This window comes from Zosterops lateralis, assembly GCF_965231275.1.
Source record: "Zosterops lateralis genome assembly, chromosome: 4".
In the NCBI taxonomy this organism is placed as follows: Eukaryota; Metazoa; Chordata; class Aves; order Passeriformes; family Zosteropidae; genus Zosterops; species Zosterops lateralis.
Window position 1 is genome coordinate 889,948 of NC_139765.1, and position 16,888 is coordinate 906,835.

Consider the following 16,888-nt stretch of genomic DNA (forward strand, 5'->3'; position numbering starts at 1 on the left):
TTGTGTTGGCCTGCAAAAACACAAGCTCTAACCTTAGAGTTAAAAGAGTTGTCAAACAGTGATGAGAAAGACATTCAGTACCTGCAGTAAGCACCACCAGGAGATGCTCCTGCAGTCAGCTCAGGTTCCATTTCCAGTTTCCTCCTGCCTTCCAAACATCTCAGCCCTGTCACACTGCACATCTACAGCAGGCACAGAGTCCATCAGTGTTACCATCACAGAGCAGAAATGTTTCAGAGCTGATTATGGGGACGATGTACCTTCAGAGATTGTTTTCTCTTGGCACTGACAGATTGGCACGGGCCCCTTTGGCTGTTGCAGTTGGCTGGGGATTGTTGGTTTGAGGTGGATTTCTGCTCAAGCCCAGGGGTGTGGAGTTCCTGTGCCTCTCTCCAGTGTGAAGGAAAATGTCTGTGCAGGTATTTCTGATCACCCACAGGAAGCAGAAAGTGATATCCCAGCAGCTGATGCACCAGTGCATCATTACCCCATCATTATTCTAAGAATCAGTTTCCATCCCAGTAGTATTTTTGCTATTGATTATTTCTGCAGTTCTTCTTTGCATTCTTTCCTGATTTATTCTCTCTATTTCATTTTATGGAGTTTTCTGTTAGTTTTAAAGATTGGCAGATTTTCTGATCTTGTTTTGCTTGCCAGTTTGGACTCCTTGTCACTGGGGTTCTCCTTTGGTCTGTTGATTGCTAGATGAATTCTTAGCTGTACATTTTGAACAGTTTATGGTAATTGCACATTTTAATCTTTTTATTTAGTTTGCTAAGCATAAGAATGCCATCATTTAAATGGAATCAGAAAGGCTTTCTGCAGTAAACACTGCACCGTGTCTATGCCAGGTTTTTATACATCTAATTCTCAATTGCAATGTCTCTTGCTCTGTCACCAGTGAGGATAAAAACCAGGTTTATTATCCATGTCTGTCCTGAGTTGTCAGCTCTGGCCTTAGGAGAACAGGATTTATTAAAGCATGTTTCATACTTCCCTCCTACAGCACCTGTAGAGCAAAGGACATACTCAACTTTCCTTGTGAAAACATGTAGCAGAAATTGAGCTTGTTGTGAATTCAGTCATTCCCTTGCAGGATGGATCACAGGTTGACTGTTATGGAGGGATGTAAAGGCAATGTAGTGCTGTATTTGCATACCAAATTTATAGAAATATTTGATTTGGTGCAGCAGTAACATCTGAGCTTCTCCTGTTGAAAGCACAATATAAAATTGTTTATGGACACTTGGCTGTGATGGAAAGAGAAAACCTAAATGCAAGAAGTCAGTGAAAGTAATGTGTGCCATTGATCTTTATTATAAAATTATCAAAGCACATCCAGAGGTTTTTGAATGCTCTATGTATCTAGACTTAAGCATGTATTGTGATTTTGCATGTTAATTAGTGATAAATCTTACCTGAGACAGACCTGCAAAATAAAATGACTCTTCATTTGTGTAAAATATATGGCAGGATTTATAATCATGTTGACTGTGAACCTTTCCAGTTTGCTGTGGGTAAGAGCATTGCTGTGCTGTGCTTCTCTGCCATCAGCAACTCTTTGAATGTCTTTTGTTGCTAAATCCCAACAGGTGCCTACAAGCCTTGTTCAGGTGGTATTTTGGGGGAAACAACCTCACCTTCATGGGAGCCCATTCCTCTCCCTGCTTCACAAATGTTCCTTTTGTTCCTAAAGTGCACCTGCAATTTCTCTTTGGGCATCACTTACAGTGAAAGGTTTTTATCCTTTTGGTGTATTATCAATGTGTTTTATTTAATGGCTTGCATTTTTGTGGGCCAGTGTTCACATGCTCTGGGCCATCCTCTTTTCCCTGTGGTACAGTCTGTAAAACACAAACACAGAGGAGTTGAAGGTTTGTATTGTGATGGTTGTGCTGCAGTGACCAAACTGAGCTGATCCCAGGGTGTAAATGCTGCTTTGGCCAAGGATAGAGAACCTGTCCCAGCAGTGCTGGACCATCCATGCCCTGTGACCTTTGTGCTCCAGTTTATTGGGACATTTACTAATTCCACCTGGTCACACTCCATAATTTTTCTCTCCTCCTGCATTCTCCAAAACTGTTACAGGTAGAAGAGCTGATGATGGCTATGGAGAAGGTCAAACAGGAGCTGGAGTCAATGAAAGCAAAATTGTCCTCTACACAGCAGTCTCTGGCTGAGAAGGAAACCCATTTGACCAACCTGCGAGCTGAAAGAAGGAAACACTTGGAGGAGGTCCTGGAAATGAAGTGAGTGTCTTTTATTACCTGTAGGTGTGTTTTATTGACGTCTCCGCATTCCTTTCTGCCCCTTGTTCTAAGGACAGCCCCTGCATGGATGTGTCTCTGCAGAGAGCAGCTGTTTGAAATCAGTGGAGCCCTCAGAAGTGACTTCTGACCAGGGTTACTGACATCATTTTAACACTTCCACTGGAGCTCAAAAACATTTCTTCCTTTTGATTGTTTGCAGTAGATTTCTGTTATTTGCACAATAGCATCTTCAAGGCTCTTGAGCAGCTCTTGGGACTCAGTTATTCTCTGTCTAATGAATGTTCCATCTTGCTTTGAGCAACCTGTAACAACCTCAAGGTAAGGTGCAATTGTAGCAAGTGACAACAAAAAGAGGGAAAAAATAAACAGAATGTCAGGTGTTGGTAATGTTAAAATCAGACTGCAGATGTCTGCTCTGCACAAATATTTTTCAAACTCCTGCAGATGATTCATTAGCACTGGAGCAGTTTGAAGTTGTCTATCAGTGAAACTTTTCTGATCATCCTTACACAAAAGGAAGCCTGGATAAAACCAGACATTGAGGAGGTGGGGAGAAGAGAGGGATTAGACTTCTCAGGCTTAAATACTTCCTAATTTCTGACTGTGCATTACAGATAAATAGTTCTCCCTAGTTTAGGGAGACACGAATCCATTTAGTGCAGTGATGGATAGTGCTGCCAGCAGTTCATTAGAAACACTTTCAGTTGTTTAGCCAGCCCTGAAGAGAAGGAACATTTTTATTGGCAGGACTAGCAGTGGTTCCTCCACTGTGGTTTTGTGAGCCATTATTTATTTATTTAACTATTCTACACTGGTCTCTTTCCTTTCCATTTTTTTTTTTAATGAAAGGATAGAAAAACAGCTGTTACAAAATGGAAAGAGGTGGCTTAGATCTTGAAAACTTTAACTTAGAAGTGCTGTATAAAGTGGGCCAAGCCTCCCCAGCTTCATATTCAGCTACAGCAGTTTGAGCTAGACCTGGCATGAGGATGTTGGAAGGCTGCAGTACTTAAAAGCCACACTTTTTATTTTTAATAAAAAAATTTATTGAGCTATAAATTTGACTGCTCTGAGAGTTGCTGCGTGGGGGGATGGGAGGAACAGCTCCTTAGGTGATGTGGGAATCCAAAGCAACTGGAGATGTATCCCATATCCAATCACTTGACAGGACTTTCCCCTGCCAAAGCGCTCTGCCAAACCTTCTCATTAAAATCCACACGCAGCCCACTCTGTATCCTGCAGTGGGTTTGGGATTGTGGGGATCCTTTCATAGAGCTGCTCACTTGTAAATGATGACCTCTCTTAGCTGTGTAAGTTATTGTTGGAAGGCTTTGGTACTGAAATGTGCTATCAGGGACTGCAGGAGCTGGTAGATCCATTGTAGCTCAGAGGGAAGAAGAACACTGGAGAGAATGGTAATGCTGTCAGCACATGGAGGGGGAGATGGAAAAAGCATTACGTTTGTACAGTTAACTAGCTGAGTGTTTGAGTCATAGCTGCTCTGTCTTAAACTTCTCTGAGGCTGCCAAAGGCATCCAAACTTCAAAAACTCACCCTCACCGTGAGGCTCTGCTGCAAACAAGTCTCTGCTGAGGACTCCCAGTCAATTAAATATCTTACTTTATATATAAACTCCAGTATATTCTTTATTGCCCTGCTTTCCCAGCCTGTGTCTTTTATGAAAAGCACTCATTTGTTTTCTAGTTTTGCAAAGAGTTTCTCGTGTTTTTAATGTATTTACTACTATTTCAACTGAAAAATAGCAGTAATTGAATGAGTTGTCAGTGTTGGGTGCTTTTGGAGTTCTTAGGGAGAAAAAAGCTGTTGCACAGACAGTGTTCAAAGGGACAGTGAATAAATATTGTTTCCTGAGTACTAGAACATATTTCAGTGGGAAAAGTTTGAGGTGCTCCAAATCAGCACTGATTAAATTTGAAATTTGATAGAGGTTTAGATTTACCAAGCTGGGCCCTGCAGTCAGCAATGGGGCTGGGGAGCAGGCAGGAAAAACAGCTGAGGAAATGCTGCTCTAGGAGATTCTAGATATGGAGGGAAAGAAAGTGTTAGAGCAACAAAGGGACTCCAGAAAGTTCCCTCTGGGTTTTCATAGGAAGTTGTTAGATATAATGCTGGTGAAAATACATGTTTAAAATACTGTTTCTTAGAGTAGAACTTGTGTTTACTGCTGACTCTGTAACCCTGAGAAGATCATTTCACACTCCTTAGGGAATGGTGTGGCACTAGAATAGCTCAAGTGTGAATTATTCCAAGCAAGAAATTTCACTCCTTGAAGAAATACTCTGGATTTTGAAGCCCTCTTCCTAAAGCTTAATATTTTCATTTTCTTTTAAAAAAACTTCATTGGGAATAATTATGAGAGAGGCAGATAATGGTCTCCATTTATATCACCAAACCTGATCTACTGTAGAGAAACACTAGTGAGCTGCTAGGATTTTTGTTTTGTTATGTTTTCTTTAAGGAGTTCTAATGTTTCCATCATTCACAGCAAATCGTTTAAATTAGGCAGGAATAAAGTGCTGTCTACAGAGAAATCTCTGTTCTTTGTCCCATAAAAACCTGCTTAGGCTGAGCTGAGTTATAAACTGTTGAAAATCACCAGTTTTACTTTCCTTTTTTTTTTTTTTTTTTCTTTTTCTTTCCCCTGGTGTTGTCAGCAGATTTTGGCAGTGTGTGAAAATAACCAAGCACAAACAGTCTAATCTGAGGCTCTCGTGCCATTGCCAAATCTGGAGCCCTGCACTTCCAGAGAGGGGAACAGACTCTGTGTCTGCAGGGCTTTTTTACTGACAGCCCTTTTGCTGGGCTCAGAAGGGTCTTCCCAGTCACTGAGGATTGAAAAGTCCCAGTTGGGGCATTTCTCAGGCTGTTCTTTCAGCCCTGGAAAACTCTCCAAGAGGCTTTTCCTGAGTGATGCCTTCTCTGCTAATTGCAGTTGCTGCTGGCCCTATAATTCAGAGTATGCAGACTTCCAGAATGCAGTTGGCACGTCAGAGCTGAATCTTTCATCCTGCTGGCTCACAACAGGAGGATTAGTGCTTGTCTGAGAATCATTTACTGTCCTCTTGTGCCTTGAAAAGTAATCAGGGGTATCGCAGATGAATTAATTGTTATCGCAGACAATAATTTATGTTTCAAAATCAAGCTGTCAGAAGGCATTTTTTGATTTCTTGTCTGACTGTACATGAGTGATCTTCTGAGCATTTATCACAGCAGTTTCTAATGACATGAGTTCATCCCACATGGTGTTCCTTTGATACAGAGGGATCAGAAATGATCCAGGGCTGTGCAGCTTCGTGTGCCTTCCTTTCTTCATCTCAGAGCCTGCTGAGAGCTGCAGGAGGGGGCTGCTGATAAAAATAAAAATAAAAACAAAAATAAAAACCCAGACAGGGCTGAGCAGGACCACCATTCATCCATTACTCTGCTGCACTTTTCATGCTTGATATGGCTTAAAAATATTGGGTAGATGGAGAAGTCCTCATCTTCATTTTCTGGCTCTCAGATAAGAAAAACACAAAGGCATGATGCACATGAACACTCACAAATGAAAATAAGGTCAGTGGAAGCTGAGGTTGTTCATCTTCTGAAAAGTTCATCTTCCCAGCAATAAAGCAGCATTGTCTGCAGGTATGGCTATGAAGCTGAAAGTGATCCAAGAGAAACTGATTAATTGACACAGTTTATTTGCCAGAAAAGTCAAATCAGTTGATCCAACATGAGGTGTGAAGTAATTTCAAGCCCTGCAAACCCTTTAACCAAACATAAATACTCCAGGTCGTGCACACCCGTGGTGAGCAGAACTAAAAAAAGGAAAAGTATCAATGTCCATCCAGCAATAACTTGTGGGCTCATCCACACCTGTATTCTTGGAAATTAAGGAACATTTTGGTCTCTAAGGTCTTTATGGTTTATGCACATGGATATGCAGATGAAGAGATGTTTGTGTAGTTTGAAGTCTCTTTGTGTTTGTTGTCAGTGCCACAAAGGGGCAAGGTAAATAGCCCAGCACAGGCTCTCCATGCTGTGGGACTGGGCTCAGGGCTGGGGTCCCTTTGTGTGTGTGTGTCACTGTGCTGTGGTGACACACTGTGTCCCTTGGTGGGGTGGCAGCAGTGGTACCCAGACCCCCGCTGTGGCTCCCTTAGTGCTCTGCAGTCCCACAGGGGGCACTCTGTGTCTGTGGGATTCCCTGCCTGGGGCCAGGCTCAGCAAGTGCATGCTTTTTTCCTTCTGTTACCTTTGGAATTTTCTTTCTAAAATGTCTAAAGTTAACCTGCTAGTGTCCTGTTACCATTATTTCATCCTTTTCAACTTTGTTTTGTCCTTTTCAAGCATAAAATATTTAATCGTATATGTTTAATATAATTCTATATTGTTACCCCATTGAATTGTACCTACTTCAGTTGAAATAGTCTGAAATATGAAAAATAATCTATTTCTAGTTACTAATCATGCTGTTTGCAGTGCAGCTCAGCTGGCCCAAACCATGGAAACAAGCAGAAGAATTTAACTCATTTAACTCATTTTTGGGCAGCAGGACTAAACTGATCGATCAAATGTTTCACCTCAGTGAATCTTGAATCTGGAAGTGTCACAGTGATAAAACTGCAAAGCAGAGACATGAACCCTGTACAGACAAAATTCTCCCCGTGAGTGCACACAGAATTAGATTGTTGAGGTCTTTAACAGAGTTAAAGAAACTCTGTTTCTTTAAGTATTGGGAAATTATATTTACCTTTTCTTTGTTGTTACTCTTCACCTGCCTTGAAAACCTTTTCCCTCTGCAGCTTTTCAGGTACTAAAACCTTGGCACAGTGTGTCAGTGTCCTGCTCTGCCTTGTGATAAACCCTCTGTATCTCATTTTATCTTGAATTCTCTGGTCCCCCAGAACAATCCTGCAGACAGAAAGTCCTGTGCTATCTTAATGAGCCATGACAGGCCTGGAAGCAAAACCAACTGCTGAAAACTACACCAGGTGGTGTTAAAGCATTTTGCTCCACTCAGTAGTTTCTGAGACTATTGATGTTGTAGGGAGGAGCTGAGGAAAAGAGGTGCAGTCATGAACTTGTGGAGAATTTAGCTACACTATGCTCTTGTTCCTGTGCATTTCCATGGGAGATTATTTTCCTCAATATGTTTTTTCAGGGACTGGGTTTAGTGCAAGTGATCCCTTCAATTTTTTTAGATGGTGAAAGAAAATTCCACCTCTTTCAAATGAGAATGTGAAAAATTTAGCATATTTAGCCTCAGTGTTCAAAATGTAGAGGTTTTGTCATGCTTTAGTTTTCTGTTAAGAGATTGCAACATTCTTACAGAACTTGCTCTGAAAGATCTCATCAATAAGGATCTTGGCATATATATATATATATATATATAGAGAGATATAGATATATATACAGACTATTGAAATGTATGATTTTTTTAGGCTTACAAAATCCTGACCCTAGAGAATGAAAGCCCTTCTTGTCTTTCCTCACTTTTGCTAATAATTATTGCAAACTACCTTAGGGAACAGGTGCAGCACAAGAAAATTTCATGTTCTTTACTGCCCAGAGGGAATTGCTTTGGTGAAAGTTTGGTTTTATCATAACCTGTATGCAGATCATGTTATCTACAAGAAAAAGAAGTGTTGTGGGGTTTTTTAGATAACTGAGTGTTAAATTGGTAGAGGAATAAGGAGAGTGATGATTTTATGTTGATTAATGTGTAGAACAGATTGCTTGTAAGATAGTTCTAAGGGCACCAATGTACTGCCTTCTGCTGAATAATTCTGTATGCCTTTATTTTGTATGTTTTAATACACTCAGAAGTTCTGTCAGAAGTAAAAGTTTATCTGTTCAAGGGAATCTGTGTAATTTTCCCTTGGAATTGTGAATCCTCCATGTCAGTTCTAGAACAAAACTTGACCAAAGTCCATTTCCAAGTTTTCTGCCTGCAAAGACATAGTTTGTGTATGACTCCATACACGAGAAGCATAAATATGACTGTGATTTTTGTTTTAAAATCTGCAGGAGTGTTTTGGCCCGGGGTTGATAGCAAAAGTAGATTTCCTCTGTTGGCTGTTTGAGCTGCATCAGTGATTCCTGTCGCCATCCCTAATCCAGCTGGAAGATCCTGGCCCTTCCAGGGGTGTGACTGAGCTAAACCAAATCAGGCACTTTTTACTTTCTGTTCAAGTCAAAAGAACCATGAGTTCCTCAGGGTGCTTTTCCCTCCTTTATAAATGTGAACTGTAAATAGCCATGCACATAAATCAACCCTGTGAGCACTACATATTTCATTAAATCCAGTCAAGTTGCGGGTTAATAGAAGTTCCAAGTGAAAATATTATGGTATCTCATTGCATATATTGGAGATTTAATGTAGTGTGAACAATAGTAGCTTTGAGCAATTGTAAATCCCATCTGGACACCGTCACCAGAGGTAAAACACAGGGAGGGGACTCTCACAGGGTGGATGTGCTCACACAGTCACTGTGCATGGGCAAGCCACTCTTTTATTGGCTTTAAAATAACACTGCAGCTTTGCAGGGTGGAGGTAAGGCAGGGTCTAACTCCAGTCTGTTTTCTGCAGGGGAACAGAAATTCCTTTTTTTTTTTTTTTTTTTTTTCTTTTTTTTTTTTCAAAGTGAGGTCAATTTGCTTTAATTGCAGAAATAACCTCTGAAGCAAGTAATTGCTTCCCTGCAATCCTGGAGGACAAGTGGGAGTTGAGTAAGAAAAGTTGGAGAACTGAGTCAAGCTGCTGGCAGTACACACAGTCTTTTGTCTTTCTGCTGTATGGGAATATCCACGGTGTCTTTTTTGTTTTCTTCCCTTCCCAGACAACACTTTTGATTTGATTTTGATTTTAGACAAAATAAGAAGCGTCATCTGCAGGTCTGAGGAAGTCTTAGAGAAAAAACACTTTGTGTATTCCTACAATTAATATTTTTAAAGACAAAGCTCTCATTCCTCTTTGGGATTCATGCACTGCCCATGGTTCTAGTTGATGTCTGAACTGTGTGATTGGGTTTGAGGTAAGAGTTGGGATAGGCTGGTGGAAGTTTTTCATTACCTGACTTCCAGCCCTGGAGCTCAGGCTGGTGACACTCTGCTGGGCCTTGGAAATGCAAACCACACCTTTAATGAATGAGAGAATGGCTTACAATAACTTATCTCCACATTGCAGGAGTAGATTTTGGGTTTTTTTCTGTAATTTCAGTTTATGTCGTGGCCCTCAGTTCTCATTGTGGTACTTGACAAGATGCAGCAGTTCCCAGCTGGGGATTCATCACTTCTAAAGTTGTCAGCTGTAAATGCAAAATCTTGCAGAGATTTGGCTTAAAATATTGTGTGTATGGCTTATAATTGAAAAAAAGTGCTAAGAGAAAGACACACTTTTCTTGTGAAAAATGCAAGAGCAGGATGGTTTTTAAAGGGTTTAAAAGTGGTAAATACATATATATATTTAAAGCTTTATTTTTCATACTATGCCTGTTTCAGGAAGCTGGTTTCAGGCCCTGGGATAAACAGGAGTCTTTGTTTACATGATACAGGGCAAGAGGTTGATTGATTCTTCCATTTCTCTTCTTGTATTTCATATTTCATGTACATGGAGGGAAGGTACAAGAGAGAGAAGCTGCAATCACAGCACCTCTGGGGTTAAATAGCCTGATTGGGAGGACAATTAAGCTGCATTTGTGCTCCTAATAATTTGTGCCAGGTGCTGATCTGGATTCTGAGCCACCACTTTGGGGTTTTCTCCAGGTCTAGACTTTGGGTTTACAGATATTTATCATTTTGTTACTGTGCTTGAATTGGTTCCTGTGGGTCTTCGCTTTTTTCTGCATAAGGTGCTACAGAATGGCAAGACTGAAAGTGGTTGTTCTAAAGAGGATTCATAACTTCTTCTAGGTGTGTGATTTTACCTTAGCCAAGACCCTTTTTAGGTTTCCAAGCTCTAAAATTAATATACAATTCCTTTTTTGCCTTTTTTTTTTTTTTGTAACTTGGTGAAGGTTTTCTTGAAGACTCCAAATGTATAAAACCATTTGAGATGCCAGGGCACTGTAATGCTGTTTTTTTTATTTGTGTCTTCTGTAGCAGGCCATGGAATACAAAATCATACAGAGAATCAAAAAAAAAAAAATTCTTTCTGAATATTATACTTAGCCATGTTCTCCACAGTTGTTTAGGTCCCATTGAAATATATGAGTATGACAATAAACAGAAGAGTTCTTCTTGATGTTAGGATACAGTAAAATCCCATTTAAGAAGCATTTTAACCTTCCCAGGCAGTTTCTGGTTGTGTGAATGGAGCTGTGCTCTGCAGGCCAAGGCTGAAAACACAATTTTGGGAACACGAGGAGCTGTGGTCTGACTGCAGGGCAGGCTGAGCTGCAGACCCATCTGCTCCTGCTCCCCTCTCTCTCCCAGCTCCTCCTTTGTGCTGTGTCTGCAGCTCACACAACTCCCCTGCCCTGATTTAGGACACCAACACAGCAATAAAACACCCACATTTTTCTGAAGTTACTTTTCTGCTGGCTGAGTGCACTGAAATGGCAATCCATAAGTCTCAGGCAGCACAAGGCAAGGTTTGAAACTTCTGTCTCATGTCGTGGGAAGGAGATGACTGACAGCAAAGCTGCAAGAGTGGCCTGAGCTGCAGTTCCAGTTGCAAAACCAAAAGCCACCCCTTGTCCTTTGGTCTCCATTCACAGCTTGGGTAATGTGCTAGGATCTGTGTGTGTGATAGACTTATCCTGCTTTATAACCCATCCCTTTCCAGCCTTGCCTCTTGTCCTGAGCTGAGAGCCCCCTGCCCTTGGCCAGCTCTCCCTTATCAGCAGAGTCTCCAAGATACAGGCTGGTGTTTCCTGCTGAGGGTTGAGCTGCAGCAGCTCCATCCCACCCTCACCCTGCATCTGTCACTCACTCCTCCTCCTGAGCTGGGTGGGTTGATTAGGCTGATTAAAGTGAGTGTCTGGATTGAGAGGGTTAAAGAGCATCCATCTGTTCTGGATTTACTGCTGCTCCAGTGGAGGCAGGAGGGCCAGGAATTAGTGAGTGGCTCAGTCCAGTTCTCGCTGCTGGCAGCTGACAGGAGCACTGATGAGGTGATAATGAACTAAAAAGTCTGCCCTGTTGGCTGGGTGGGAAAGGGACCCAGACAGTGGGCAAGTCTCACCCCGGTCCTTGCCAAGATTTTCACGTTTTAATAGGATCCATGTAAAGCCAAATTAACAGGAGTACGTTCCTGGAGGAGTCTCAGTGCTGTGACTTCCCACCGTGTGAGGGAAACTCACGGTGACGTTGGCACCAGGAGCCCTGGGGGTCAGGGACAGTGCTGGTGGCATCCACAAGGGTGTTCATCCAGTGCACAATAACTTCTTCTAAAACACCCTCTGAGGTTGTGCAGAACACACCCCTTCCATTTCAGTTCTGCCCTTTGGTGCTGCTTATTAACATTTCTGACCGTAACAATTGATCCTTGCAATATTCCAATCAGGATTTGAGACACATCCTACATTGCTTTGTGTCTTCCCTTCATTGCTTTAAGTGCTGCAGAGCATTTGTTTTTCCTAGTTTTGCTTTAAACCTCTGTCTTTCATTAGAACATACTCCAGGTTGCCTGTAACCTCACAATGTTTTACTTTTGATGGGTAATGCCAAGTGTGAGTGTTCATTAAATGCCTGTGCTAACACAGGGTGGGTACACTGCCATGTCAAGGTGTAAGAACCCCTTCAGGCTGGTTTGGTTCTGAGGAACACAGTGTAGGCACTCACCAGGCTCCTTACATTGACATATGGTGTTCTTCTCAACTTACTTGTTGCTGACAGACTTAATAAAGGTTCAAGATTTTACAGGCCTTTAATTTGTAAAGAGTCTGCAGAGAACAGGAGCGTGAAATACCTCAGCGAGAGTTTGTCTTGTTGGTAGACAACAATGCTGAGCTTGGCAGGCTGGGTTAGAGGCTGTTTATTCCATAGCTGGAGTGTTGGGGAGGCAGTTTCATTCATAGAGGGAAAAGCTCTCTGACCTTTGTGCAGAACATCGAGGGGGAAGATCGTGACCCCGGAGTCTCCGGTGGCTGTTGATTGAAACCTTGTGTTTGGAGAAATAAATGTTTAAAAACACTTCCTTATAAGGCCTGGCCTGCACAGCCCGCCTTTTTTTTTATAGCATTTTAACTATTTTGGTAAAAGGTGTTTCTTCCCCCTACCCCCCTCCTGATCCTACCAGAAAGGGCTAACTCAGCACAATCGTTAGCCTGACCCTTAGACTGAATGCAATTTTGTCATTATAAATATAACTTAAATTGATGCAGCTTTTTTTTTTTTCTCCCAAGCTGTCTCTGCAGAAGTGTGTCTATGTGACTGTAACAATGTCTGCATTCATGGGCTCGCCCATGGCAATTGCAGGGATATATGTTGTAGGTACAAACCAACCCAAAATGGAAAAAAAATAGTAACTTCAGCCTTGAGAAAAGACAACGAGTATAAAATGGGTGGGATTGGATGTGAGGGATGTTGGGAGCCATGTCAAAACCTTGTAAAAACTTAGTTTGTGTGTTTAATTGTTAGCAGTTAAATATTTTCATACAATTTATTTGATGTCTCCATATGCCTTTCTGTTCAGAGGCAGAAATTCAGGCATTTCAGAATTTCTTGCTGCACCTGACTAGTCCACATAGTTGATTGTTGTATCCTTGTATCATACTAGAATTTAAGTTAATTTTTTGACATCACAATTTTCACTATAGTTCATGGCAGAGATGCTGGGTGAGGCAGCATTTCAGAAATAACATTTCCTTCCTGAATACATAGAACAGGTAAAGAGTAAACTGAGTGCACTTCCCTGCTGTGGTTCACTGCTTTTTGGGAATTTCATTTTGAACAGCAGGTGCCTCTGATCTTCCCTACTGGTTCAGCTGCATCTTCCTTCATCCAGCACAGTTCTCCTGTGCAGGTGCATGGGGGCAGCTCCTCCTTTTCTCCACATTCCATGATGCCCATGGCTGCAATCAGGCTCCTTTTATAAAAGCTGAACTCTTGCAGCCTGAAGAGTTAAGGAAGTTTATTTCTGAGCCCCAGTTCATACCTAGAACTTTACCAAGAGCGTTAAAAGCCACCTTGGCATGGGAATGTACAGGCTCACTTCAGTGAGACTTCTCCTTCTCATGTTACAAGTGTATTTCTGAGCTGGTCTTGGAACATAAAAATATATCTGTGGTGGGTGAACTTCAGCTAAAACTCCCACCCAGCCACTCACTCACCCTCCTCAGCACAACAGGAAGAGAAAATAGGATGAGAAGGCTCATGGGCATCCCTAAGACAGGGAGAGGCTGATTATTGTCATGGGCAAAACAAACTCACCTTGGAGAAAATGTATGTATTGCCAGTTAAAGGTCTGGGTAGTGGGAAACAAGTTAAACAATAAAACAGCACATTTCCTGTGCTCTCCTTCAGCCCAGCACTGCAGACTCTGCTCTCTTCATGCAGGAGGGGTGGGGTGGGAATGGTCAGGTCACAGTTTCTCTGAGGATTTGTGGATAGTTTGGTTTGGAAGGGACCTTTAAGGTCACCTTGTTCTAACCCCCCTGCCCTGAGCAGGAACACTTTCCACCAGACCAGGTTGCTCCAAGCCACATCCACCTGGCCTTGAACAGTTCCAGAGCCTGGGCATCCCCAACTTCTCTGAGAAACCTGTTCCAGTGTCTCACCAAATCCTGACTTTTCCCCCAAACCTAGCAGGGCAAGCAGAGTAGGCTCTCAGTGTTTCATCCCTTGTCCTTGAGAGCCTTGTCCAGCCACACAGCTCTTTTCTGTCACCAGTGTGGGCTCTCCCCATGGGGCTGCAGCCCTTCAGGAAAGGATCTGCTCCCCCATGGGCTTCAGCAGATCTGCACTTTGTACCTGGAGCACCTCCTTCCCCTCCTCCTTCTCTGATCTTGCTCTTCCCAGTGCTGTTCCTCTCCTTTTCCCTCATACCCCTCCCTTTGCCTGTGTGGCAGGTTTTGCCCTGTGTAAAACACATTTTCCCAGAGATGGGCTGAGCAGGGTGTGCAGTGGAGCCATCAGGAAGCAGCTGAGTCCAGCCCTGGGCTCCTCTCCCAGAGGCTCCTGCAATTCCTGTGCTGCCAGCACCTTGTCATGGACACCCAATAGAGCATCAAATGATATCTAAGATTTTCATTACAGGGGAATTAGGAGGGTGTAACAATGCTTACTAATGCACTACCGTGCCACTTGCTGAGTGACAAAGGAGGTTTTCTTCGTGGGAAGAGGGAATTTATTTTCCATGTTGGGTTTTAACTCTTGCACAGATGCAGACAAGGCTGGTGGTACAGGAGGTCAGAGCTGCACAGAGAGGCTCTACCCTTCTGCTGAGTGACAAACATGCTTAAAACATGGGAGAATACTTCTTTAGGCACCAAGTCCTGAGGCTTTATGGGCACAGAGAAGCCTGCACTGTGGAGATAAAGTCTGCAGCATCAGATGTGCCTTAGATTCCTGGATAGCACATCCATAAGTGGATACTGGAATGAGCTTAGATAGGGATGTGCTGTATAATATCCTTAAAACTGTAATTCTCAGTGCTGGCAAAGTGTGAGTGACTGGGCCAACAGGCTGTGTGACAGATCTGAACAGAACTGGAGAAATGCAAGCAAGAGAAAAGGGCTCAAAGGCTGACATGACAAAATGTGTTCTGTAGAACACAGAGTACTGAAATTAAGGAGACAACACTGAGCCCAAATGAATTTGGAAGATGCTGAGAAAATCACAGACTTTTGCCTAAAAAGTCAAGCAGCAGAATTCTGTTTGTCCCATAGGTGGGTGTGATATATCACTAAGAACCTACAGCTATTTCTGTCATATGGCTTTAATCCTGTTTCTCTTACCAATGCCTCTTTCTGCAGTGGTTCTGTGTATTATCAAGTGTCCTAGTGGATCAGATCTGAGTGGTTACTGGAGCTGAGGTCGCTTCAATTACCCTGATTGCTGCTGGAAACAGCAAGGCTTGATTGGAGGAAGCAGGTTTGGAGTTCTTTCAGAAGTGCCTACAAACAGCTTTTCAGAAGCTTGATCACAGGGATTCTTTGCAACCTAAAAATTGAGTTTGCTTCAGGTTTCTCTCTGATGGAAATATCTATCTGATTACCTTTTGCTCCAATTGCAATCACGTTTTTATTCCTCCTTATTGTAACTTTATCTTGCTTTACCTCAGATTTTTCCATTAATTTCAGGAAATAAGAGCCTGACACGGGAATGCCTGTGAGGGAAGCCTGGTCCTTGGCATCCTGGTGTTTGAACTTTATGGATTAGAATTGTTGACACCCAGCAATCAGGTTCACTCTTGTTGTGTCTGACAGGGAGCAGAGGGGGCTAAGCCAAAACCAGAGCTCCCAGAGTAAGGGCATTAGACCTGTCTTTTCCAAAGTGAATGGTTTCCCTTCTGAACAGGCTCTGGAAAGAAGCTTAGTAATTCCTTAGGGAGGCAAGTTATAAAACTTGAGATGCAGATATTTAAATCCTATGAGCCAGCCAGCAGTAGTGGAATTGGCTGTCAGAACTTGTAAAAATCTCCAGCAATCTCTTTTATTGTCTGGTGGCTGCAGCAGTGAGGCATCTCAGCCTGTGCAGGGTGAACTTTCCCCACCGTATCCTGTTTGCTACTGTTTGTGTCAATACAGTGCAAGTTCTATCCAGAGCAAGCATCTTTAGGCTGTGAAAGGTTATCACAGAGAGCCTTTCATCTGCTGAAATAGGAGAACATGACAATTTATATCATACAGAGGAGCTACAGAAATGACTGGAGCCCAATCTTCCATCTCTTTGATTTCAGTAATTAAGTGGTGCTGCCTGCAGTAGTTCAGATTCCTGTGTATCATGTTTTGAGCTGTGTCATTTTCACTGGAAGTTGTTGAACATCTGGAGGAATTTCCATTTGCATGCCAGTTAAGAGTTCTGTTTGGGGTGGTTATTACCACTTCACTACAAAGGAATCCAGATTATTCAAGGAAATTAATAAAAGTTCTGTTCCCTATGTTATGTATGATGCTACCACAGCTTGCAGCATAATGTGACTCTAACTGGAAATGTCCTTCCTAACTACAAATTCAGACCTGGGGAGAATAGTTCTGAATCCTGTCTCAGAAAATCTTTTTCCATTCAAACTCTGGAACTCTAACCAAGCCAGTCTGGTTCTGGTAGAATTCTGGTGTCTTACTCAGCAGAGCAGTGTCATTTATGGAAATCTGGAACACATCAATGGACAGGACATGTCTTTCCCTGGAAAGGAATGTATTATGTACAAAACATCACTCTTTGTGTATGTAACAAGGTGAAAACTCCAGTACAGAAAGGTAAAAACATCAGAAGGCTGAAAAATCAGGGCAGCACAGGAGCAACCAGAGCAGTGTGGGTGGGCAGTCAGCACACTCTGGAGGTGGAGCTGCCCCTCAAAGCTGGGTGTGCTCAAAGGGATTCAACTCTGGCATGGCAGTGGCATCTCTGCAGGAACAGCCCTGCCCAAGGGGCAGCTGAGCTGGATTCTGTGCTGATAACACTTCTCTCTTTGGTTCTTGAGCTGGTGCATGTTCCTTGCAGTGGGA

At 42.5% G+C, this 16,888-nt stretch overlaps 1 protein-coding gene across 5 annotated transcripts in view; it reads left to right on the forward strand.

The window, feature by feature from the left end:
* ERC1 (ELKS/RAB6-interacting/CAST family member 1) overlaps positions 1-16,888 on the forward strand; it is a 232,486-nt gene that overhangs the window by 152,744 nt on the left and 62,854 nt on the right. For all 5 annotated transcript variants that reach the window (XM_083859867.1, XM_083859869.1, XM_083859868.1 and 2 more), the window contains exon 15: positions 2,089-2,249. In XM_083859867.1, the coding sequence (XP_083715993.1) occupies positions 2,089-2,249 (161 nt within the window). The remainder of the gene's footprint in view (positions 1-2,088; positions 2,250-16,888) is intronic.